Below are 27129 nucleotides of genomic sequence, written 5' to 3'. Positions count from 1 at the left end.
CTGAGACTACTAGCTATGGATAGAATATTCTACCTCTTTCTCCTTTTGACACTGACTGCAACTACGTTCTGTGACCAAAATATAAAAGGTGAGTGCCACTTTGTTTTCATAAATCTGCACTTAATGTAACCGTTACCGAGTAATCACTCAACAGATCCGTCAAGTAAATTGCAAAATTCTGAAAATGTCTTGAAACACTATTATGAACAGAGTTGATCGTTATTGCTGTTGTATCTCCTTTACTTAAACTGTTGGACATTTATTTTCTCATCTTCTCAGATGGAAATAACAAACAAACAAACAGACTTCTCTGCTTGCGTATAGATATGACTTGGCGTATGTAAAATGTAGACGGCTCACATGCTTTCGGTGGCTTCACGCCCATGAATTGGGTTCATGAAAGACATTAAAGTGGGTGCGCTAGTTTCTGCTAGGACGAGGCTCGGAGCGCAGCTGAGGGCATACCTAACAAAGTCTTCTGTATATGAAAATAGGGCGATTTTCAGCATGTGTACCATCCTATAGGTGGAAATCACTGATCTTTATGGAAGAACCCAAAGAGGTATTCCCAGTGATGAAGAGGAGAAAAATCTTTTTGGGAAGAGCGAGATCATCGATGGAAAGTAGCTGCTTGGCGGAGGTCTGCGCTCTCAGAGTGCTTCACTAGTTTAATGATTTTCAGGAAAACATCCGTGGTTTTTTAACGGAGAAGAACGACATTACATAGTGACTCTAATTAGGGTTCATCTGTTACCACTTCACTTACATCATGATTTAATTTTTTCCCGACAATATTTTAAATTGTTGTTGATGACACTGTTGGTTACTTTAAATCTTATAGGAGTAGAATGTTAACATGACTATGTGCTTATGGTGTCATTTGTGTTGTTCTTACATCTTATCTTTTTGATCACCTTCTCGGTAGGCTTCCAAACTTTTTTTCCTGACTTTTTTCTCCAGCCCTTTCCACCCTCTTTTTGCAACAGTTTATTTTTTTGTATGTGACATTTTGTACCTGACCTGCCCACATTCTACAAGCTTTGTCTTTTTAGTGGGTCCCTCATGCATTTTTCGATGTTTAGCGTATTCTTATATGTGACCGTGCACCTCAAAACGAACATAAAGTCGCACACACTGATTTTGCGTGAGGACTGAAAATAAGTGAAATGGGTCAACCTAGCCGAACTTGACTTTTTCATATTTTCTGAAAGAGAGGGGTCTTCTTTTACATTATGCTAAAATTTGGTATCATAAAACTGGCAGGATTTTTTTTTTTTTTTTTAGCAGTTTATCTCGAACATTTTTGGTAGAATAGTGTGATTAGGTGTGTCTTTAGAATCCCTTTTTCATTTCTGAAAAACATTGTCCACACTCTTTACTTTCAATTCTAATAAGTTTTGAAAGGATAGTGCTACTGCTTTGAAAGTTGGCATTAATTATGGACAAAATGTGTTAACAAAGCATGCTTAATTTCAATTTAATCTAATAATCCTTTCATTGTTGTTACTCTGGTGGTTTACTTCCTGTTTTTTGTCCCATTCATCGCACAGCCAGCACGGTTTGGTAAAGATTAAGCGCTTAAATAAACACTGTACTTCAGAGCCTCTTTTCTCAGTTCACACTTTCCGGAGTTTGTGCATTCTTTCCAATATTTAGATAGGTTAGGAGAGTCCATTTGATTTGAGTTATACATCATTCTAAAGCTTAAAGTCTGCTTTTTCAGAATAAGGTCTTGACTATTATAAAAATTCATGTCTGGCGACTTTGTCTTTGTTTTGAGGTGCAGGGTCACATATGGTCTATATCAATTCAGTCAATTTTCATGACAACGTATTTGCAACTCCGAAGTTTCACAATGATATTTTTCTCAATTTACTTTGCTTTGATTATGTCACCTTATTCTCTGTTGCCAAAGAAAGTGAATGTTTATGGTTTTTTTTTCGAAAAATGAAATAAAGTTTGAACTGAATTGAATTGAATGAAATGGAAAGAAGAAAACAATTTTTATATAATTATGTTCATTAGGACAACTTCGATTGTTTTGATTGAAGGTAGGGTTACCTATTATTTTTTTTTTCATTCTGTCGGACAAAAATAATTAATTTCACCTTAAAAATAAGACTCAACTCAACCAAAGTTTTAAACCTTATTTTACTTATGAGGAAGACATTTTTCATCTGTGTAGCCTTTACATTACAATGACTGAAATTGGATATTGAGTGAACAACTTTTCGCTAGTAATACCAGACAATCTTGGGGTTCAAAACGATTGTAATAATACTAATTAAAAATAATCAATCTTATCTCTTTGCTGCACATCCCACATTTTGTGTGTGTGTGTGTGGGGAGGGGGGGTAAAAACAGGGCTGGCATCATGCATGTAGAGAGCCATAATTATGTATGAAGTTCATTGCATGCATGCAATCATGCCAACTCAAATTTTTGCCGTCTTGCGTCAGTGGTAGGCACTGCCCCCAACGTTCAAGGATGGAAAGGAGAAGACATCCTATTGCCGTGTGACATCCAGCAGCAGCAGGAGCCTCTCGCAGTGTACTGGGATAAGGAGAGCATCTTACATCCGGACCAGAAGACGCCTATGGCTGAATATTTCCATGAAAATTTTGAGAGCTTGGAGGAACGGTTTGACATAGACAAGAACTTTAGCCTCGTCATCAGCAACTTGGAGGTGGCAGATGAGGGTCGTTATTATTGTCTGGTGCTGCTGAAGAACACCCAAAGTTTTGACAGTTTTACTATCTTGACGATTAGCTGTAAGTAACATCTGTCTCTATTCGGTGTCATAAATTAGAGGGAAAAGATTGTTATGAATAAGGTTACCGGTAAAAACAGAAAAAGAAACTTTAGACACTCAAGTTAAGTGAAAGGGAGACGAAAGAACGGCATGTCAGTGGCATTTCGTCACAATATTGTAGTGTCACATTGACGTATAAAATAATGCTAGCAGTTTAAAGCCAATTTCAAGAGTAATCGTGGTGATGGATAACTGATACTAATTACAATCAAACCTTTTGCCTCAAAGAAATAAAACATAACACATAAAGTATATCAATGTCGTTAGGCAGAGCATGCTTACATATTGTTCATTTTCTTACAAGCGCACCTATAACCTTCTGTTTAGTTTCTTTTTGATAATGCATTACATTATTTATTGGATTTGCCTCAATGACATATCTGAAACTGTTTTCATATCACACGTTTCACAACAAACAGATAAAGCAAGATAGTAGAGACAATTAAAAAAACCCGCTATATATATAATGACTTTGTGTCATAGCAACCGTCCTATTTGACTTTATTGTTTATGCCTTAAAACAAAGTAGATGTAGCCCTGCGGACAGTAAGTGCGTGAATCTCCTGTATAGATCAGTCATAAATAATGTTTTGGTACAAATTATATGGAGTACTTTTTTTTTCTGAAAAAAAAAAAGTTTCACAAAGGAGTTACCATAGCAGTCACCAAGTTTAAAAGAAAGTAAAACTTCTGATGATTGAGTTTTCTATGACAAACAAAATTTTCATTTTTACAAGACATCCAACACAGGTTCAGTCACTTGTCTCAAATTTGCATTTTACATAATTGGAAACAATTTACTAGTTTTATAACTACACTATGAACAATGATTTATTTTCTTTCTGCTTTATTTTGTAACGTTGTTCTGTTTTGCGTTTATAATATGACTTATAAGTTTTTAGATACATTAACAGTGATTTTGGGGTTAGATCTTAAAGCTATATAGATGTAATCATCCTAAAGTTCGAATTCAAATGAAGCGTTTGTTCGCAAAAACCGATAAGTCCAATTTTGAAGATTTTGAAGTACGATCTCTGTCATAAAGTACAAAATAATACCTTTTAAATGATATATTGGTCACTATATATATATATATATATATATATATATATATATAGGTATATTTTTGAAGTTATAGTCAAAAGAAGCCAAAATTTTCTTATTATTTTCTTTATTTTTCTTGACCTTTAATCGCAAATATCTCCATTTGGTAAATATGGACTTATCGGTTTTTTGCGAACAAACTCTTCAAATGTAAACAGGTAAGTTTTGTTTATCTGTGTTATCATCCAATAAAATATTGTCATTATTATGTTTGTTCATCTGAGCATTGTTCACGTTGTAGTCTCATTTGTAAAATAGCGACTAAAAAAAAAAACAGAAGCGAAAACAGCTCTTCGTTACATCTGTGCAAATTATTTGGTGATATCATGTCATGTCAGTTAATTCCTGAGTAAAGATAAGGATATGTTTATAACATGAATTATACGTCATTTCAAAATAACTTTCCTATTTTCTTAGCGATGGCATCAGGACATACGATTGAGGAATGTGCTGATAGAAGTCAATCTCGTCAAAGCCGGTGTACATATCAATCTCCCTCCAACACCCCTTCTTTAAATATTACGTGTGTCGTAAGTGGATTCAAGCCAAACGTTTCCATGCTATGGACCGAGGAGTCGGGAAAGAGACTGGATTCCGTGGTTTCACAACAGAACACACTTTCTGATGGCACATACGAGAGGTTTGAGACAATCATTGTTTCAGCCAAACACGGGACAGAGCAAACCTTCACGTGCGTGGCTACCGGTGACTCGCTGAATGGAACGTCGACCCGAGAAATCACAGTTCTGCATTCACCAGGTTTCGTGAAATGTTGCCAATTTTATGTCTCTGAATAATTACTGTCGAGCTCTGAAGCATCTCAATTCCCTCTTTCGATTCCGATGTTTAGCGTGTTGGCTTTTCCTTTCATGTTTCCTTTTCTTTCTTTCCTTTCTTTCCATTATTCATTGGTGCTTTATTACTTTCAATGTATACCTTTCTGTCAAGTCAGGTAATGTCGTGTGTTTCTCCTGTCTTGTTCTGTCCTGTTTTGTTCTATCCTGTCTTTGTAAACAAATAATGTTCACATGAAGAATCATTTGAGTGGTCCACAATTTACAAGCATACTTTTCAGTGGACCTCTCAATTCTTTCTTCTTCTTCTTTCTCCAGACATAACTTTGTATTTTGCCGGTATGCATGTTTAATTTTGTATTTGTTAACTACTATCTACCATGTAAAGTCGAATTACATGCCTATGTTATATCTTCTGATTCATTTCGTGTTATGTTTGCCGAAAAAGAGAGAAAGAATGAAATAAATGAAATGTAATGAAAAAAAAAATAAACCAATGTCCTTGTTGAGATTTGTAACGGGGAAGTATAATTCTTTCATCCATATTTTGAGCAAAGGAACCTTTCCGCACAAAAAAGTATCCATTTTACTGGTCTGCAATTTACTACAAAAAGAGAAGAGAAGATGCATTCAAGAGAAACTTTAACCAATTACATGGAATAAAAAGCAAAAAACAGGAGTAGAAGAAGAAGAGAACGAAAAAGAAGGAGAAAACGAAGAAGAAGAAGAAGAAGGAGGAGAAGAAGAAGAAGAAGAAGAAAAAGAAACTTACAATAGTTGACAGGGTTATGCGTCACAAGTCCGACACCAACGAGCTATAATACAGCACACGAGTCGCACAGTCCGTGATATCAACACTTCTAGTCCATGGGCCAGGCCAGATATTGGTACCATCTGAGGTGGCAAAACCTTTTTGGTTTTATTTTGTTTGTCGGGCATAGATATGCTTATCAAGCTATGATAGCATTTCTAAATGAGTAGCTTAGTCATTATAAATGAATTTTTAACCAATTTGGTCTCGTTGTTATATCCCTATACTTCTGAATCGAAACTAACCGCTATACAAAGAAGAGCACTGTCTTCTGTATGTTCACAGGTGTTCTGTTGTAAATGCGGTGCGTTTAGTCTTTATTCAAGGCAGCGAAGGGAATATCCAAAGGTTATGATGTCCACAGCGCTTAGTCTTTATTCAAGACGGCGAAGGGAATATCCAATGTTTATGATACAGTGTATATCCTTTTATCTAAAAAAAAACAACAACAACAAAAGCAATTCCTCGTGAAGTTTACCGTATTTTTCAATTATTTATCATTTTCCGGCGAAAACGCTACGGTGAAAACGCTAACACCACGCCAACGTCGCTTTATTTCCATCCAATAATCAAAGAAAATGCAAAAACAATGTACCGGTACACTACAATACATTATAATGAATAATATTGTAAATGTACAGAGTTATTTTGTTTAAAACTGATGTATTTGTTGAGAGGGTAGTATAAAAACAGTATAGATAATCCCTTTTATGAGGAACTTTAGATGTGATAACGGTACATTGGTCTAGATAAAGACTAAGCGCACCGCGTGACAGCTGTGGACATCATAACCCTATGGATATTCCCTTCGCTGCCTTGAATAAAGACTAAGCGCACCGCGTTTACAACAGAACACCTGTGGACATACGGAAGACAGTGCTATTCTTTGTATAGCGGTTAGTTTCGATTCAGAAGTATAGGGATATAAAAACGAGACCAAATTGGTTAAAAAATCATTTATTATGACTAAGCTACTCATTTGGAAATGCTATCATAGCTTGATAAGCATATCTATGCCCGACAAACAAAATGACACCAAAAAGGTTTTGCCACCTCAGGTGGTACCAACAACCCATTTTTCGGGTCTTGGCCCATGGACTATTCTAGGCAAGACTAGTATGAAGGCCCATGAGCTTAGGTATTAAAATAGGTGCACAAGTCCGACACTTATTACTATCATAATTATGCAGTGTTGGTCTCGTAAACCGTTTTTGTTTTTGTTTTTGTTTGTTTGTTGTTGTTGTTGTTGTTTTTTTGCCTATGGAGTGTCGGACTCGCAGGCCTTGTTTGCCTCGTGCTGGACTCATGACCTTTTTACCTGTTGTCAAGCTGTCACATTGTATGACTCGTGAGCTGTGTAACTGAAGGTCATGGATCTTTCATAAATGTCGAGCCCGTTGGCCGTATGATGCGTGGCTGTCGGCCTCATAGGATAACTCAATATTAGAATTGTGTCCTTTGAATAATTTGTTTTGTCATTGATAATAAGGTGCCCGTGCATCACAAAACAAACAAAACATCGCATCCCTTCATTTAACATGAGAAATCCTAAAAGATGAAACTTAGTCCAGGCTAGAAGGCACCTAACCTTGTTTTTTGATGGTTCCTTGTCAATTCGAGGGTGCTGATTCCAAATCCGATTGATGCCACTCGCGTAACCTTGAGCATTTTCGGCAAAATGCAAAAATACAAAATGGCCGCTATGCTAATTTGGCCGTGATAATCAGAATAAGGCGCATTCTATTTCCATTTATTCCGCCAAACTTTGTACACTTCCTTTCCTAGTGTTACTCCATCTGTATTTGCAAGATAATTTTCATTTGATATAGGTTTATTTGGTATTTAAAGCTCATTTTCAATTCAAAATGGCCGCCATTCCTATGATCATGTATAATGTAACGTATTTTTGTGTTGTGAAAGAATTGTGCCTAAATGCTTTAACCATACAAGCACACTATCCCGAGCAAAACACGATGTAAAATCTGCCTGGGTTGCTTGCCAAAGTATATGGCTGAAGAGGCACTCCTTTTGTTTTAACTCGCACAGCAAATTCATGACAATCATGCCACTCACACAGTCATGTACTCAAATCACCATCACCAATACCCAAGTCATCTCAGAAGAGACTTAATAAAGTAGGTCGCAAGACAAGTACATACCATTCGCTGTTGATTTTATTCAGGCAAGGATCAGCACAAAGACAAACTTGTCCACTGGAGATTAGTTTCTTCTACCAGCACCAAAACCAGACTCTCCCCTCTCTCCATCTACTCGGACTTTTATACTGACCGTCCAAACTTTTACCCCCTCTCTCTCTTTCTTTCTGTCACTCTCTCTCTCCCTCTCTCTCACTACCTAGCTACGGTAGTTACATAATCTTGAGCGTACACAGCCCTACACCAGGGAGGTGGTCCCTGCCTACCCCCAACATCATTGCCATGCACAAGGAGGATACCCCTCTCTCGTACACACACACACTTATTCACACAAACACTACTACCTCGTAGCTTGTGCTCAGGGAGCATACATGTACAACAAAGTAGGTCTGTTCTCTGGGAGTTCCATTTCTCTGGAAGGGGTAACACTAGGCATGGTCATTGCTTTAGGTCAATTTTGTTACACAACTCCCTACCCAGCTTGAAACGTCCTCGTTTCAAACGATTCCATGAATAACAAACAAAATTGGACGGTAATATAATTTTTTAAACAAACTACTTCTAACCTATGAATAAACACAGTAACTAACGTAACGAAAGAAAAAAAAAACACAAGCCTGTAAAACATATCATCCAAACCATACGAATAACACTTATCATGCCTACACCTTTTATGTTAGGCATTGGTGCTGCAGACATGTCGCATGACTACATTAATCTCAACACAGTTTCGTTCACCTTCTCATCTTTTGACTAATATTCTTCTACAAAAAATATAACATAAAACATGCAATTAAAATAAACATAAGCAAAATTTTTGATAATACAAATTTTGTACTATCCAAGTAGACTGTCCTGCCAATTTCAACATCATACTTTAAGGATAACTTCTCGTAATCGGTTGGAGCATGTTTTGAAAAATATATGATGCAGCTCTATACACAAGTACAACAATATCATTTTCAGATGTCGGTCAACTGCATACATTTGTGAATGTTTGAGAATTAACTTCGTTTCCTTTAAATGTAGAAAAACATGTATCCTGTCATTGAAAAATGTGAACAAACTTTAAACATTTGAATGCGATCCCATGACAAAAGCTGTGGACATTACTCATCCAGACGAGTAATGGTATACCTCAAACGTAAACTAGAATATATTCCGCTTTGTCAAACAGACGTTAAAAACAAATAAAAAACTATATACATACTTTTTTATACAAAACTATAAACATAGACAGACTTATGTCCTATGTACTACTTCCAAGGCAGACTTATGCCATTAAAAACTGTGAGGTAGGCTTATAACTCATATGATGCTTGAATACAATAGTACAAAAGTACAAAACAGTAAGAAAATCGAGGCACAACGCGCATTAAGGAATGTTCTTTCGCCTACATGTAAAATTCATAAATTGTAAAGCATTCACAATTCGACATACATACATAAAACTCCATTAAACTGCAGCAATTTGTTTCACAGTATATCATCCGTATCTTTGGTAGAAAGTCACTTGATAATAGATAAATATATGAGGCAAAAATATACTATGGCAAGGAATGTGTATCGCATCCTAAAGACAATTTACATGTCCAATAACATATTTTTGAAACATTTCCAAAAACCCTTGGCGACAGGAGAGTACTGCAGTTTAGGCTTTCCTATATTATTGTTGTTTATATAAATACATAAACATATAGTACATAAGTTTGGCACACACTGGCAAGGTGAATGATGTCAAGATTCAGCAAACTTACTGGATAATGAACAAATCATTGGCAATGATCATGAAGGAGGGAATAACTCAAAAGTAAAATAAGCATACACTTCCTAACCTGAGTTAGAATTATCCATTTATGAAGACAATTGTGTGACTTTTATCTCCTTCAATTAGAGTTGTCTTGAATGTTCCACGAGATTACGTGCACCTAGTGGAAGCTGTAAACTATCATTTAACAAACTGAACTCTTCTTTATTCTTACCCCTATTTGAAGAATTAAGTCGATACAGAAAAAGTATAGAGAAATATTGGAGTCAGGAAGAGAAGCGGAGAAAAGAACTAGGATAAGACAGTAGTGAAGACTTAGGAGGTGGAGAAGGGGTTAAACAATCTAAGAAGAACGGTGAACAACTCCTAAATAAACATGTTGAATTTATTCTGTCTTCAAACCGTAATCTGGTGTAACCTGTTGGTCCCATTCTTTCGGTACTGATTTGACATAAGAATCTGTAGTGTCACAGTTCTTAATTAGCTTCCCGCGAGAAAAATACTTAATAATTCGTCTTTCTACAACCGAAACAAGAATATTGCCCTCAACTTTCTTTCCCTCTTCTGAGTTCTCAAGTTGCTCGTCTTTCTCCTCGTCGTCGCTATCGGATGAGTCGTCGTTGTCTTCTTCTTCTTCTTTTTCTAAAGATTGCATTAACATGGAAAGGGGCTTTCCGGTCATTTTGGGGGGCGATGGTGAGGGAGTCGGGGACGCATAGAGGGAGACCATTGGGCTTCCGAACACAGTAGTGGCATTGGTGACTGGTGGAACAGGTCCAGGTTGAGTCTCATCGGGGGGTGACGGCTTAACCAGAATGTTGGGTGGAAGTTGCACAGTTGCTGCAGGTCTATCATTGGTGGGTGCCTTTGATAGATTGGTCGTTGGTTCTGGCGCTTCATTAACGGTTGAGGTTATTGGCTTGATTGGTGGGGGAAGGCTAGGATGCTGAGTCCGATAATGTCTGGCCAGATTGGAGGAGCGGCTGCTAATGTAATTGCATCGCCTGCAGGCATAGGTCCGCTGTCGGTGTCTATCCTGTATATGGCGCTGGAGATCAGTGTTGTTTACGCATCTCCGCCCACAGTCCCGGCAGTACACGGTATCTCGTCCATGCCTCGGCATTGTGTCTGTGAATAGAGAGGATATTTCAATAGTGGTTGAAATATTAATTGGAATGTTGACCTAGATAAGCTGGACGTTTTCTGGTGCGTGTGGGATACCTATGGCTTTTCTTTCCCAGTGTTCCAGCATTGTCTTCTGAGGGGCTGTTCATTTGGGGTTTTGAGGAGGAGGCAGGAATTTGAGCATGATTCTCGTCGTGAGACGGTGGGTTGCTGTCAGTTGGGGACCTTTCCACTCCAGGAGGTTCCTGAGTGTGGCTTCCCTGGACTTCCTCATTTGTGTTCGCCTTGTCATTCAAGGGATCCAAGATGACAATTTCTTCTGGTTTTTTCCATGTCCAGGGGGTTAAATTCTCTCCACAATATGGCTTTATCCTGTCACAGTGTACTACTAGAGGTTTTGATTTGGGAGACCTCTGAATACGAAATATGACATCGGACAGTTTCGTAACGATTAGGAAGGGACCCTTCCATCGTAATTGAAACTTTGGTGAAACTCCCTTCTTCTTTGCAGGGTCATGAAGCCACACAAAGTCATTCTCCCTTAATCCTACCTTCTGGGTGTGTCGATCGTATTCCGTTTTCTGATGTCTAGCTTTCTTGTTTAGGCATTGCTGGGCACGATGGTGAGCGGCCTGTATGCGCCACCGTAGCTGTTGGGCAAAGTCACCTTCCACTTCTCCCTGGTCCTCATCATCAGACACTGATGGTATTTCCAGGTCGATGGGGAGACTTAATTCTCTACCCAACATCATCATATTGGGTGACTCGCCAGTTGATTCCTGTGGGCATGCCCGAAATGCACTGGTTGCGCATGCCAGCTTTTCATCCCAGTTTCTAGTGTTGCCTTCTTCCATCATCATGGAGATGATGTTAATCAGCGTTTTATTAAACCTCTCCACTAACCAATCGGACTTTGGGTTATACGCTGTAGTTCTTGTTTTTCTGATGTGGAGGATGTTACATACCTCTTTGAAAAGGTTGGATTCAAAGTTGGATCCTTGATCTGTGTGTAATTCGTGAGGAACCCCAAAACGGCTAATAAATTCGTCCACCAATTTCCTTGCAACAGTTTCAGCCCTAGCGTCCGGAAGTCCATAGGCTTCCATCCAGCGAGTATTGTACTCGCCAACCACCAATATCCATTGGTTTCCTGAGTCGCTTTTAGGAAATGGGCCCATGAGGTCTATTGCTACCCGTTCCATGGTTGCCCCTAACCTGTACTGTTGTAATGGTGCTTTCCGTTTCTTGGATGGGGATTTTCTCCTTTCACAAAGGTTACACATTCGGAGATGTGATCGCACGTCAGCAGTCATCCTCGGCCAAAAGAACCTTGCCTTCACTTTGGCCAGGGTTTTCCTCAACTCTAAATGACCCCCAAGGGTCCCCCATGAGTGCCTGTTATGACGTCTTTTCTCATTTTCTCTGGCAATACCAATTGCCTCGTGACTGACTTTCCATCGTCAGCCTCCCAACGTCTATACAGCACACCATCATGGACTTCCAATTGGTTCCATTGGGACCAATATGTCTTCCTTGCTGCTGACTCATGTGATATACTTCTCCACTCAGGTCGTGGATCTTCCTTCTCTTTCGCAGAGAGAATCCATGCAATCGTATCATCTGCTAATTGCATGTCACGCAGTTGTGTGTGTGGCAACGTAGATTGAGCTCCTATACCTCTGATGTGGACTGTAGACCCATCCTCGGATAAGTCTTCCTCATCAGGCTTACTGGTAGCTGCTGGAGCTTCATCTCTCCTACCACACTGTTTGCACTGTTGACGTGACAGGCCATCAGCATTCGCATGTTTTCGTCCAGGTCGATGTTCGATTTTCAAGTCATATTCAGTGAGACGTTCAAGCCATCGCGCAAGCTGTCCCTCTGGATCTTTGAAGTTCAACAACCACTTCAGTGATGCGTGATTGGTTCGCACTTTTACTGTACGGCCATACAGGTACTGTCTGAAGTGTTTCAATGCAGATACCAGAGCAAGCAGCTCTTGACGCGTGACACAGTAGTTTCTTTCTGCCCTGCTGAAGCGCTTACTGAAGTAGGCCAGGACTTTCTTTTCCCCATTTTGCATTTGGGAAAGCACTGCTCCCATTGCATCTGCACTAGCGTCGGTGTCGAGCACGAAGGCGTCGTGTTGAGTTGGGAATGTCAGTATGGGTGTCGACTGAAGTCGCTGTTTGAGCTCATTGAAAGCTTCCTCGCACTTATCGTCCCAAAGAAATTTGGCTGACTTAGCGCTAAGTGCGTGCAGCGGAGATGCAATCTCTGCAAAGTCTTTGACAAATCGTCGGTAATAGGAGGCAAGTCCAAGAAAACTCCTGACATCCTTCTTGCAGCTTGGTCTTGGCCACTCTCTTATCGACTTCACCTTGTCTGGGTCAGTTGACACTCCTTCTGATGAGACAATGTGTCCCAAGTAGAGGACCGATTTCTGGAAGAGCTGGCACTTACTTGGCTTCAGCTTTAGGTTCGCGCCTCTTAGCCGTGAGAAGGTTAGGGAGAGACGTTTGATTTCCTCCTCGACTGTCCTTCCAAAGACAATCACATCATCAAGGTAAATGAGTAGGATTTCAAACTGAAGACCCCTCATTACCTTCTCCATTAGCCGTTCGCATTTGTTAGCCCAAACGGCATGACTTTCCATTTGTAGAGGCCATTGCGTGCAATGAAAGAGGATTTTTCTTGCGCGTCTTCATCAAGTGCAACCTGCCAATATCCGGCCGATAGATCTAGGGTTGAAAACCACTTTGCGGAGCCTAAAGCGTCCAGGGTTTCATCAATTCTGGGTATCGGATATGCATGTTTGATGCTTACCTCATTGAGGTCTCGATAGTCCACGCAGAGTCTTCTGGATCCGTCTTTCTTTTTTACCAGGACAATGTTAGATGCCCAGGGGCTATCTGAAGGCTCTATCACTCCTCTTTCTAGGAGGTCTTGCACCTGTTTATCAATCTCTTGTCGGTGAGAGAATGAATGTCTTCTTGCTTTTTGTTTTATTGGGCGTGCGTCTCCAGTTTTGATGGTATGCTTGACTATGTCAGTGCGACCGATATCTAGGGAGGAGGTTGAGAATACATCAGCATATTCAATCAAACACTGCCTCAGAGTATCGTGGTGTTTTGGTTCTAGATTCACCTTGCTTCTGACGTATAAGTCTTGTAAATGTTGTGGGAGATCGTTAGTTTGTGTTGTTTCCTTTGACGTATCATCCTCTATTTCGGCAGAGGTTATTGTTCCCGCTGTGATTCCTGCTGGAATTTCAAGTTCTTCGTCATGGGGGTTTAGGACCCTCATTGGAACAACATCTGTTCCAGCATCGACAAGTGTCCTGCCAAGCACCAGTCCTTTTAACGCCAGTTCTCCGCCTCCCTCTACTGGCTCGATAAGTGCTGGGCCGCCCATCCCTTCATGACGATCAGCTATCCTCACGGGAACGATAGCCTCGTGCCCGGGAGGCACTGTGATTTGTCGCACCGTTACTATCCTCGCAACAAAGGGTCTTCCGACAGAGTTGGAGCACTGGATTCGTTCCCCGTTAATGTTCAAAGATAATGTCCTAAAATCTAAACTTCCTCCTGTTGGGAGGAGAAAGTCCATGCCAAGGATTGCTTGGCCTTTGATATCGGCAAAAATCACTTTCACCAACTGGGTCGTTCTCCCAATGTTTACTTCCATCCAGGCAGCACCTAGAACTGATAGTGGAGTGCCATCAACTTGAAGGAGTTTTACAGTGGGGCTCATCAACTGTGGTTTGCGTTCATTTTCAAGGAGGTGATAGACGCTTGAGTTGATTATTGTGTCTGTAGATCCAGTGTCAACAAGAAATGTACACTCAATTGAGCGCAATTTACCTGTCACACAAAGCCCATGTTTTGCCTCTGCACCAAGATTTGGGATTGTGATGACTGTATCGCTTACTGTGCATTTGACTCCTTGTTGCTCGGTTTTGATTTCGGCGGATCCTTTGTCTCTGACAGCTTTTCCGCGGACCCTTCGGTCGGCTGCCGGTCGTTTCCCTTATTGCTATCATTCCTCTTGGAGGACCAGCAATTATGCTTTAGGTGACCAACTTTGCCACATCCACATTTTCTTGTTTCTTTCTGTGGGAATTGCCCTCTCCTTTCATTGTGATGAGGTCCATTAGACGCTGATGAAGCCTTAGCTTCTTTCTCTCTTTGTACTAGCAGGTTTGTCAGCATACCCATCTGTTCTGCTTGCTGGGTAAGGACCGTTTCAATTTGTTGTAAGCGCTGGTCTGTTTCATGTTCGATGCCACGGGTATATCTCCCAGGCTTACCAGTACCATGCTCACTTCTCCTCTGCATTTCAATCCTCTCGAAGTTTTCTGTTTCTATGGCTGCCCTGATTGCATCATCCAATGATGCCTGACGTGATCTATGTATAGCCTCTCGGATCGATTGGCTTTCCACGGCGTCAATGAAATGATTCTTCTCCAGTCTCTCTCTTGAGACTGGAGGGATTTCTGGGTACGCCCTAACCGAGAGTTCGTGGATCGCTTGACCCAACTCCTGTATTGTCTCCCCTTGTCGCTGTCTCCTGTGACGCAGCTCTGCCAGATAGTTCTCGGCTTGTAGGCTGGGCCCGAACCTTTGTCCGAGGAGCCTTGTCAAGTCTCTATAGGAATTCTTAAGGCTTGGGGGGAGGTCACTTATTGCACGGAGCGCTTTTCCTTGCAAACTGGCAGCTAGGTATATGGCTGACTCGCGGTTGTCCCAGCCGTTAACCTCTCTACATGCTTCAAAATGCTGCATATATTCGCTCCATGAGGTTTGACCTTGAAACTTATCCGGTATTATCAACGGTCTTTCCCGTCTTCCTTGGTAATTGGTGTAGGGGTTTGCATGGTAATTGAAGGCTAGCCTTACTTCGTCTATCTTGGTGCCTGCAGCCTCATGATATCCCTTCACATGGCCTGGAGGGTTAGACATTTCATATCTTCCTGTAGTTGGCACATTTCCAATGTCTGCCATGCCAGCAGTTAATCTAACTTTTGGGGCAAGAGGAGTGGACACGATATCATACATCATGTTTGGGGTGGAGTGTGTGGTTGGATTTGTCGGCACCTTTGGTTGTCCTACTTGTGTAGAGCCAATGTCACTGTTCGCATTTGGTGGATGTAAGACTTTGAAAGCTACTTCAGAATCAACTTCATGGAAAGACTCTGGTTTTTCTGTGTCAGGAGAAGTATTATGGCTTTTCCCTGATTGAGTATTATCTGCATTTCCCTGCCGTTCTTTTTCTGGGGTTTCAGATTGGGACTTTTCCCATTCCAACAATTCCACCTCCATCCTAGAACGATTCAATGCTTCCCTCAACCGAGATAGCTCTCTCTCCATCTCCACGACCTTTTCTCCAGAACGTTCCATTTTCTTTCTGTCTGTCTCTTTATCACAGTAGGTTCAAAACAATTCAGGCAAACTTACACTAGACTCGCCAACTAGTTTTTAACAATCCAATATCAAACTGATTGATTATACACAGATATGGAACTCTATTGTACCTCATATAACACACTCAGGCATGAACAACAATGCTCAGGAGCGTTCATGACTTCACTTTGCTCGTGACTGCTCGTGACTTCACTTTGTTCTTGAGTGCTCGTGAGTTCACTTTGCTCTCGGGTGCTCTTGAGCTCTATCTTGACCATTCCGTGTACTCACGGACAGTGTATGACTGAGTACCACTCTTCCTCACTCCATGTACATATACCCTTTGTCATCATATTTTGACTTGAGCAATACTTGCGTCAATCACTGAGACAAGGCATATTTTCTAGCTGCGAATAACCAGACTTTTAGCTGATTATTCATGCACTGCCATGAGTACATATACCAATTGCATAAAGGTGCACTCTAACTTGCTTCTCATGAGTGCTCATGAGGACTCTTGAGTGCTCATAAGTCAGGCCCTTTCTCAAAATTCAAGAGAGTACATTTGAGTTACTACACGTGAGGGACTATTTTGAGCAAACTAGGCATCAGTTAGTCCATCTTCACGTCAGTTATGAGCAAGTGTTTGCATCACTTCTGAGTCTGGATAGGTCACTGTCATGAGGTAACTTCAGTTTTGAGCAAATGTTTGCGTCACTTCTGAGTTTGAATAGCTTACTACCATGGCATAACATGTATGCTGCATGTTGCACGGAAGATGCTGACGAGAGTTAAAATGATGCCAAAATTAAATCAATCCCAGCGCTGCCACCATTTGTAACGTATTTTTGTGTTGTGAAAGAATTGTGCCTAAATGCTTTAACCATACAAGCACACTATCCCGAGCAAAACACGATGTAAAATCTGCCTGGGTTGCTTGCCAAAGTATATGGCTGAAGAGGCACTCCTTTTGTTTTAACTCGCACAGCAAATTCATGACAATCATGCCACTCACACAGTCATGTACTCAAATCACCATCACCAATACCCAAGTCATCTCAGAAGAGACTTAATAAAGTAGGTCGCAAGACAAGTACATACCATTCGCTGTTGATTTTATTCAGGCAAGGATCAGCACAAAGACAAACTTGTCCACTGGAGATAAGTTTCTTCTACCAGCACCAAAACCAGACTCTCCCCTCTCTCCATCTACTCGGACTTTCATACTGACCGTCCAAACTTTTACCCCCTCTCTCTCTTTCTTTCTGTCACTCTCTCTCTCCCTCTCTCTCACTACCTAGCTACGGTAGTTACATAATCTTGAGCGTACACAGCCCTACACCAGGGAGGTGGTCCCTGCCTACCCCCAACATCATTGCCATGCACAAGGAGGTTACCCCTCTCTCGTACACACACACACTTATTCACACAAACACTACTACCTCGTAGCTTGTACTCAGGGAGCATACATGTACAACAAAGTAGGTCTGTTCTCTGGGAGTTCCATTTCTCTGGAAGGGGTAACACTAGGCATGGTCATTGCTTTAGGTCAATTTTGTTACAATAATATGAATGGTAAAAAAAAAATGCATGGACATAAAGAACAAATTTACTGTATTTCCAGTCCCGTACCTACGCTGTTATAAAGTGTTGCGTGTGCAAGGCAAATATATTTGGTGGCACTTACAATAATATAGGGCCTGCATGCATTTTCATTCTTCAAAATGGTCGTCACTCTTATTGTGTACAATATGAATGGCAAAAATATATGTGGAAATAGAAAGCCAATTTGCTGGGTGTTTCTTTTTTTCTGACATCCAGCTACATTGTTTATTAAGATCTAGTGCTGATCATAATTATATCTGAGGAGGTTCTTAACAAAAAGTTATTCTTTAGTGATGTAAAATGTCCTTATTTACCACATAAATTAGGAGTATTACTAGGAGTTATGAATGGTAGCCCTTACGATGTTTAACACAATTTCTTATCTTTTATTTTGTTTCATCAAAGAATATAAGTGCACTACACATCACGAAAAACAAATCAATATACCATCCTGTTCTGCATGCAGGTTGCATATACAAATGTAATACTCACACAATATTAACAACCTAGATATATGGTATATACTATCAAATAATGTTGAAAATAGGGGGGAAGCTAGAAAGCAAGGCTTCTGTAACATGATTGCATTTCACTGAAGGGTAAGGTAATTTTCACTGAAGGATTTCACTAATAGGGTACAGAAAAGGTGCAAGGAATGGGAGGGGTCCTGTGGTGAGTTTGAAATGGATCATAACTTCCATACTTTTATATGATATAATTTAAGAGTACCGCCTTGGTGTATCGAGCAAACTTGATTTTCTTCTTAAATTAAAACAACAACAAACACCGGCATTGACCGGTGAAGGTATAAACAACGGTTACAGCTCGTTATTCCGAAGGTTAGTTATTCCGAAGGCTCTTTATTCCTAAGATTCGTTATTCCGAAGGTTCATTGTTCCGAATTTCGTTTTCGGATTAACCGATCTTCGGAATAACGAACCTTCGGAATAACGCCACACATTTTCGGATAAACGAACCCTTTTTCATTTTCGGATTAGCGAACCTCTAGGTTTAGGGAATTTGCGTGTTTCGGATTAACGACCCTTCAGTCCAACGAACCTTCGGAATAGCGAACCTTCGGAATAACGAACAGCACCCATAAACAACACTGTTCAAACGAAATACCTTTCAAACTATTCAAAACCAAGGACCAATGTGAAGTACCTCTTTCAGTTCTGGCACACTTCCCATGTGTTTATTATATATACTTTGACATCATGAGGTCATTCATTCTCGTCTTAAAACCAAAACTATTCTTTTTTATTGTCTTCAAAGATCTCTTTAAAGGACAAGTTCACCTTCATAAACATAAGGATTGAGAGAATGCAACAATATTAGTAGAACACATCAGTGAAAGTTTGAGGAAAATTGGACAATCGATGCAAAAGTTATGAATTTTTAAAATTTTTGTGTTGGAACCGCTGGATGAGGAGACTACTACAGCTTGTGAGTCATATGCGTACAACAGTATAAAGAAAATGTAAAAGAAAATTCAACATATTTTCACTTTTTTCGCATAATAAAAGAGCTCTTGACTTGCCTCTTTCTAAAGGCAGGGGGAATAATATTGCCCATAACATTTGTCGGTAACGAGTCAGGGGAATGTGTACTTTTTTCAAAAGATGGAATTTTGTGAAATTCTCTTTATATTTTCCTTATATTGTTGTACGCAAGTTATTCATACGCTGCAGTAGTCTTCTCATCCAGCGGTTGCCGCAAAAAAAAATTTAAAAATTCATAACTTTTGAACGGATTGTCTGATTTTCCTCAAACTTTCAATGATGTGTTCTACTAATATTGCTACATTCTCTCAATCCTTATGTTTATAAAGGTGAACTTGTCCTTTAATTTGATGTTTGGCAGCAGGCGACATTAGCCCCAAATTTGCAGGATTCTAGGGCTAAAGATGCATATCAGTCCTGCAATTGCATTAGTTGCAACCACATCTGATGATGTTCAGCACTTCCATGACTTCCACAAGGGTCAGAGGGTGATTATTTGCCATAGGACCAGGATGAAAGCCCGTTGAAGCCGTCTTTGTTGCCATGCCAGAGACAGTATTGTAGGTAACTTGAATAATCCATGGCCTCAAACCAGCATCTGCACCATCCTGTTTTGGGGTCAAAGCTGTCAGTGATGGAGAGGTGGGGAGGGTGGGGGGGGGGGGGGGGGGGGTGAGGGAGATCTAGATTGGCTTGTGGGATTTCAGACACATTGATGGCAGGTTCCTGCGGGGGGGGGGGGGCATTTCATAAGCGTTTTGTCAGACATATATGATAAACTATTATAAGCCTAAAAACCATTGCATCTGATTGGCTGACAACAAATCTGTCAGACAAAACGCTTCATGAAATGTCCCCTGGTCAGGTTATCAGGCTATCATGATTGGAAACCAAGATCAGGGTATGCGTAGACGGCACTGGGGACACTTGCCATCCTTTCCTTCATCGTAAGGAGGGAGAGTGATTGAGCACCAATAAGGAGGGTAGACTTCCTGAGCCTGTGCCTGCTACAGAAGGCTACCTTGAACATTATAGCGTTGGCAAGATGGTTGCTAAGATGGAAGGCACGGGCCTAATGGTACTCTTGTTAAGGTTGAGGCAAAGTCTCCAGAAGGAGAATTACTCCTGTATTGTCTTGAGATGGGTCAGTACTCGGCTAATGTCATCCAAGGACCTTCTATGAGACGTAAGGGTAAGATCATCTGCAAGAGCAAACTTCCTTCATGAAGTGATTATTATGTCACCATGTTAAAAGGAGTGGAGTTAGTTTATAGCCACCTGGAGGAGGCCATCATTCAGAGTCCTAAGTCAGTTGGTCTGCGACATCCTGAAGCTGCAAGTGCTGAAATTTAAAGACAAGCAATGTGAAGTTGTTATAGCACTGCTTTCAGAATGAGGCAGCACTTTATAAATCTTAGAGCCTCCCTAGACATCATACGCAAAGACATTCACCCCGATGAAACTATTGCGAGAACAGTGAAGCCTTTCACCTATCATGGCTACATATAGGCAATAATGACAGCATGTCTATTGTCAGATAGCTCTGTGGATGGGTGCTGGTAAGGTTGGGCTTTGGATCTTCTGTAAAGGAGTGCTCAAGCAATTCCCCACGTCTTTACCTTCTTTCTACGGCAAGATCGCCGAGTGACCCCTAGATATATTGTAAGGCAATTGCAGGATTGCAGGGGTCGCGGTCGGGCAGGGCTGGGCAGCAGCAGAGGTGGGGGCAAACAGGTGTAAAACAAGCCCCTTGACTAATATGGACTCATCCCATTATGTTCATCATGAATCACCTGCATTGTACTAACATCGGTAAATATTCAATTATTTCACTATTCATCACTGAAGGAAAGGCAAGAGCAGTGTACACATCTCCAGACACAAAAATGTGTCAGTTTTACGGGTGCTGTTCGTTATTCCGAAGATTTGCTATTTCGAGTGTTCGTTATTCCGAAGGGTCGTCAATCCGAAAAACACAAATTCCCTATACCTAAAGGTTCGTTAATCCGAAAATGAAAAAGGGTTCGTTAATCCAAAGGGTCGTCAATCCGAAACACACAAATTTTCTATACCTAGGGGTTCGTTAATTGGAAAATGACAAAGGGTTCGTTAATCCGAGAATTTGTGGCGTTATTCCGAAGATTCATTAATCCGAAAATGAAATTCCGAAAAATGAACCTTAGGACTAACGAATCTTCGGATTAAAGAGCCTTCGGAATAACAAACCTTCGGAATAGAGAGCTGTAACCAATTTTACAGTGGCAAGTACACAAATTCATGCTGTTACATTTAACCAACCTTTAGCAAATAGGTGAAAAATCACTCCATCACAGAAGCAGTGGTAAATCTGATCTACTTTATACAGATCAGACAGAAGGTCATTTGCCATTTGTATTTCCAAGCAAATAAATATACTATGGGTGAACATGAAACACTTTTTTTTTAATATCAGAGATTTGAGGAAAGGAAGTGGGGTGGTCCCTTTTTTCAACTTTCCCCTGCCTCATGTTCTTTCTCGGAAGAGGGAATTGATCGAACAGTTTGTATAGTATCACTTTTAGATTAGAGTTATTTTAGGTAGTTCGATATTTTAGACATTTATTTGGAAATTTCATTTGTGTTATCATCTGAGATTTAGCTATAGTATATCAGAGTAAATTTTATGGTGTTGAACATCTTAAGGCAGGTAAGTATCAAATGTTCATGTCTAATAATTCCTGATAAACGATCGTGATGTTTGCATCAATTCAAATTTTGTTGGGCTTTTTCCCAAATTAATTGTGAAAAATCCAGATTGAGGAACCAGATTTGGATGATTGCATTACAAATAAAAAAGCCCTAAACAACCTTCTGATTTCTTCTGATTTCTAATCAGCATCCAAATTGATAAACAGTGTTGCTGCATGACAGGAAAGAAAGAGAAAATTTGTTTATTTCCGTGCACATGTTATCGTTCATATTGTACAGGGGTATATGAGTGGCATTCATTTTGAATTTTTGTATCAAGAAGAACATACAAGATGACAAAGAATATATGTGACCGTGCACCTCAAAACGAACATAAAGTCGCACACACTAATATTGCGTGAGGACTGAAAATAAGTGAAATGGGTCAACCTAGCCGAACTTGACTTTTTCATATTTTCTGAAAGAGCGGGTCTTCTTTTACATTATGCTAAAATTTGGTATCATAAAACGGGCAGGAAAGTGTGTCTTTTTAGCAGTTTATCTCTAACATTTTTGGTAGAATAGTGTGATTAGGTGTGTCTTTAGAATCCCTCATTCATTTCTGAAAAACCTTGTCCATACTCTTCACTTTCAACTCTAATACCTTTTGAAAGGACAGTGCTACTGCTTTGAAAGTTGGCATTAGTTATGAACAGAATGTGTTAATGAGGCATGCTTAATTTCAGTTTAATCTAATAATCTCTCATTGTTGTTACTCTGGTGGTTTACTTCCTGTTTTTTGTCCCATTCATGGCACAGCCAGCACGGTTTGGTAAAGATTCAGCGCTTGAATAGACACTGTACTTCAGAGCCTCTTTTCTCAGTTCACACTTTTCCTGAGTTTGTGCTTTCTTTCCAATATCTAGATAGGTTAGGAGAGTCCATTTGATTTGAGTTATACATCATTTTAAAGTAAGTCTGCTCTTTCAGAATATGGTCTTAACTAAAAATTCATGTCTGGCGACTCTTTGTTTGTTTTTTTGTTTTGTTTTTTATTGTTCCATATTCCACATTTCAACAAATACATAAAACATACACATCACAATACAAAAGCCTGGATGAATTGTCACGTACAGCTTATAAGACAATAAAACATGTGAAATATGAGGAATCTACATAGAAGCATTGCTTGTAGGGTGTAGATTCCCAGATGCGGATGTGAGATTATTTCTTACTTGGGTATGTAATTAAAGGAATGACAGTTTCTGAATTGGAGAAATATAAACGCCAAAAATTAAAAAGAAAAAGAAAAAAGAAAACAATGTCCGCGGCACAGACTTCTTGAGTGTTGCGTGATCACCCGAGCGAGGTACAAGTGTTTGTTTTGAGGTGCAGGGTCACATATTTTCTGTCTGTTTGTTTGTTTGCTTGCTTGCTTGTGTTGCAAGTGGCAACTATCAGATTTGCATTACACATGCAAAACTTGATTACAGCGTAGGTATGTGACTGGAAAAACAGCAAATTCGTCTTGTATTTATATATGCATATTTTTTTTTTTTGCCATTCATAATGTACATGAGTAGAGGAATGGCGGCCATTTTGAATTGAAAATAAGCTTAAAATACTAAATGTACCTACATTAAATGAAAATTGTCTTCCATGTGCAAATAGAATTACTCAAGCAACAAAATGTTAAAAAATTTGATGGATTAATCGGTCCTAAAATTGACATAAATGGGATTATCATGGTCTAATTAGCATATCTGGCGGCCATTTTGGATTTTTGCATTTTGCCGAAAATGCTCAGGGTTACGAGAGTGGCATCAATCGGATTTGGAATCAGCACCCTCGAATTGACAAGAAACCATCAAAAAAACAGTGTATATATTTAAAAACAAGGTTAGGTGCACTTTCTATCAAGCCTAGCCTGGACTAACAGGTCAACCAAGTCGAGTTTATTTTTTTAATACTTTTTGCAAGAGCTAGATTTGTCTTCGTCTTATTCTTAAATTTGGGATCATAACATGAATGGGAAAGTACTTTCCAGCAGTTTTTCTACAACCATTTCTGGTAGAGTAGTGTCATCAGGTACGTCGTACAGATCCCTTTTCATTTCTTGAAAGGATAACCCTACTTCTTTGAAAGTTGGGATTAATCATGAACATAACGTGTTGATAGAACATATCTTCATTGTTGTTGCTACGGTGGTTAACATCCTGTTTTTCTCCCATCCGTTGCACAGTTTAGTACCGCTTGATAAAGATAAAGCGCTTGAATAGACCCCGTACTTCAGAACCTCTTTTCTCATTTCACACTTTCCAGGGTGTGTGCTTTTCTTCCAATATTTATATAGGTTTGGGAAGTCCATTTGAATTGAGTTATGCATAATTTTAAAGGTTAGAGTCTGCTCTTTCAGAATCTTGCCTTAACGGAAAATCCATGTCTGGCGACTTTTTGTTGGTTTTGTGATGCAAGGTTCAGATATGTATTCAGGCAATCAACCACTTCGTTTTCACCATGGAGCAAAAAAAAAAATAAAAAAAATCTCCCCCCTCCCCTCTCTCTCTCTCTCTCTATCTATTTGTCTATCTATTCCTCTCACACACACACACACACACACACACACACACACACCTACACACAAAACACATATACCAAAATATTAACATGTAAATATTGTATGTATATCTTAGTATTCATATGTGTTTATTTTACTGTCTTCTAAATGGAGTAATGACTGACTAACGTGTTTCATTAATTTGTGTCTCTATCAAGTTTCAGGAAAACGTGTTAATATGGGTCTCATCGTTGGACTCATTATTGGTGTGCCTGTTGTCATAGTCATCTTATTTATCTTTGTTGGGAAATATCTGCAAAGCAAACATCCGGACTACCTACCTCGTAAAGGTATTGGTTTATTTTCTTTAAGGTTAGATATTTGCATTTGTTGCGTTAATGATTATGCGTGTGTGTGTCTGTGTGTCTGTATGTGTACGTATGTGTGCGTGCGTATATGTGTGTATTTCTTTGTTTTTATATATGCTTTTCCATAGTTTTGATACAAAAAACAAGAACTATTACTTATACATGTACTTGTCAACATTACGGAGACCGAAAAATTGTCCCATGTAAGTAGAACTTCCAAATTTATTGTTAGCAATGATCTCTCTATGTCAAATAAAATACATATTTTTTCATGAAGTAATGGATCGTACCACACATCGAAAGCGTATATTCTTGAGATAATCTGGTAGTGAAAAGAGGGGAAACGAGAAAGGTGTTGAAAATAAATTGTGCCCCTGATATACTGTGCATGAAAATTATCATTTATAGTGACGCTCTTGTTCTTATTGATGATGATAATATTTCAGGATGTGGCTGGAATCCCTGCTGGCGAAGACCAAACATACCAGAGAGATTTCGCGAGGAAGAAGAATTAATGCTGGGTGAGAAAAATATGTAGATAATCACAATCTTATTCGTTGTCTTGAAAAAGCTCATTATTCTATTATGCACAGTGACTTTTACATTTTCAAGGTTATAAAACTCATCTCTACATTCTTTGTGCAATGATACAGTTGTATTATGTAACACGGTTATTAGAAAAGAAACGATATACAGGCCTTCTTTCTCTCTCTCTCTCTCTTCACCCTCTCTCTCTCTCTCTCTCTCTGTCTCTCTTCACTCTCTCTCTCTCTCTCTCTCTCTGTATACATGTTAATATTCCTACGTGTCTGCGGGTATTTACCACTCTTATATTTATGATATTGATTTTATATATGTCTTTTTTCTTTTTTCTATCATTTGGTTTCTCTCCTGAGAACCACCATCGCTTACAGAGGAACAGATACAGCAATGCAAGGAAGAGCTGAAGGAGTATTACCGTATGTCACGAAGCAAGGTCATGGTGGATCCACTCAACTTTATGGAACGTGTTGAATTGGATGATATCTATACGAATTTAAGTATAATAGACCAAAGCAGCAAGCGTAAGACACCGATAACATACGACGATCTTCTGACCAACAATAAAAATGGAAATCTTCCAAAGCGACTGCTGATCCAGGGTGAGGGAGGTGTCGGTAAAACAACGCTTTGCGCTAAGATTGCCTGGGACTGGTGCCAGGGACGGATTCTACACGATGTGGACATGGTGCTCCTCATACCTCTTAGAGATATTAAGAACGCAAAAAGTATTGGTGGTATTGTCAAAACGTATCTCTCTCATTCAAATACGGCAACAAAGAAGAAGATAGATGGATACATTTCAACAAATCTAAGTAGGATTCTCATTATATTTGACGGTTTCGACGAGTTTGACGAAAAATTAAGTGAAACGAGCAGCAGTGAAGTCATTCGCATTCTACGAATAGACAAATACAATTCATGCAAAGTAATTGTCACAACACGCCCTTGGAGGACAAATGAATTCATGACGGACAAGAGTCTTGCCGAAACTTACACTTTTCTTAACGTCGAAGGATTTAACGAGGAGAATTTATCGACTTATATTATGAGGTACTTTCGGATTAGGGAGAAGGACAATCTTGCAGAAAGCTTAATCAGTTTTATGCAGGAAAATGATGTCGTCCAGTCAAACATGGCCCCGTTTCCTATTTACTGTGCCATGCTTTGCCTCATGTGGAACGACTTCAGTGAAGAAAGACGAAGAGAACTCCAAAAATTGCACACTTTCTCCCAGATTTTTGGAGAAATGATCTCTTTCCTGAAAGAACACTACGCATCAAAAGTTTGTGAAAATCTACAAAATCAGAAGATTGTTAAACAATTACAGGAAGCTAGTAGGGCAATTCAGGAAATAAGTGAGATAGCGTTGGACGGTTTATTGGACAAAAATCTCTCATTTCCTGAAGAACAATTCAGAGAGTGTCATGATGCCATGGTTACATGCTGCAAAGTGGGAGTTTTGACTATAGAAAAAGATGTCATCACAAGGGAACGTCGGCGCGATGTGAACATTTCATCCTTGGTTACATCAACTGTTTCTTTCCCCCACAAACTGTTTCAAGAATACATTGCAGGGGTATATATAAAGTATTTATTCGACAATGATCGTGCTAAGTTCGACGAGGTGAAAAACGAACTTCTTAGTCGACCTGAGGAGTTCCGCTACGTACTGTACTTCACCTCGGCTTCAGAGAATGAACTCGGCCTGGGTATCATAAAGGGTCTGGTGAAGTCTTATAATTATCACCGGGAGTTCTGCGTTGACGTTGCGTTTGAATGCCACACTGAGGAGGCAGCAAGGGCAGTAGGAGAACGATGGCATGAATACAAACTATCGTCCTATTCATCAGACCACACAGTGTCAGGAGTGGTGTTCATGGTGCGCTATAACCAAGTGGTGAGTGACACAACTTGA

General features: G+C 39.8%; 1 protein-coding gene across 1 annotated transcript; it reads left to right on the top strand.

The window, feature by feature from the left end:
- On the top strand, positions 1-27129 carry LOC139727870 (uncharacterized). Its single transcript, XM_071638841.1, has 6 exons — positions 1-88; positions 2460-2771; positions 4334-4675; positions 24522-24653; positions 25118-25192; positions 25568-27129. Exons 1-6 carry the CDS (start codon positions 16-18, stop codon positions 27127-27129), a joined length of 2496 nt encoding a protein of 831 aa, XP_071494942.1. The 5' UTR covers positions 1-15.

The sequence above is a fragment of the Diadema antillarum genome, unplaced genomic scaffold (genome assembly GCF_040938485.1).
Source record: "Diadema antillarum isolate AM-2024a unplaced genomic scaffold, OU_Dant_1.0 seq00000157_RagTag, whole genome shotgun sequence".
NCBI classification, from domain to species: Eukaryota; Metazoa; Echinodermata; class Echinoidea; order Diadematoida; family Diadematidae; genus Diadema; species Diadema antillarum.
This window is presented reverse-complemented; position numbering and strand designations above follow the sequence as displayed.

What these genes read in the sequence shown, in the direction of transcription:
- LOC139727870 (XM_071638841.1), top strand. Translation starts at nt 16, where the DNA reads ATGGATAGAATATTCTACCTCTTTCTCCTTTTGACACTGACTGCAACT. An exon ending in CTGTGACCAAAATATAAAAG is followed by an intron (nt 89 to 2,459) that starts GTGAGTGCCACT and finishes GTCTTGCGTCAG; the next exon opens with TGGTAGGCACTGCCCCCAAC. An exon ending in TACTATCTTGACGATTAGCT is followed by an intron (nt 2,772 to 4,333) that starts GTAAGTAACATC and finishes CTATTTTCTTAG; the next exon opens with CGATGGCATCAGGACATACG.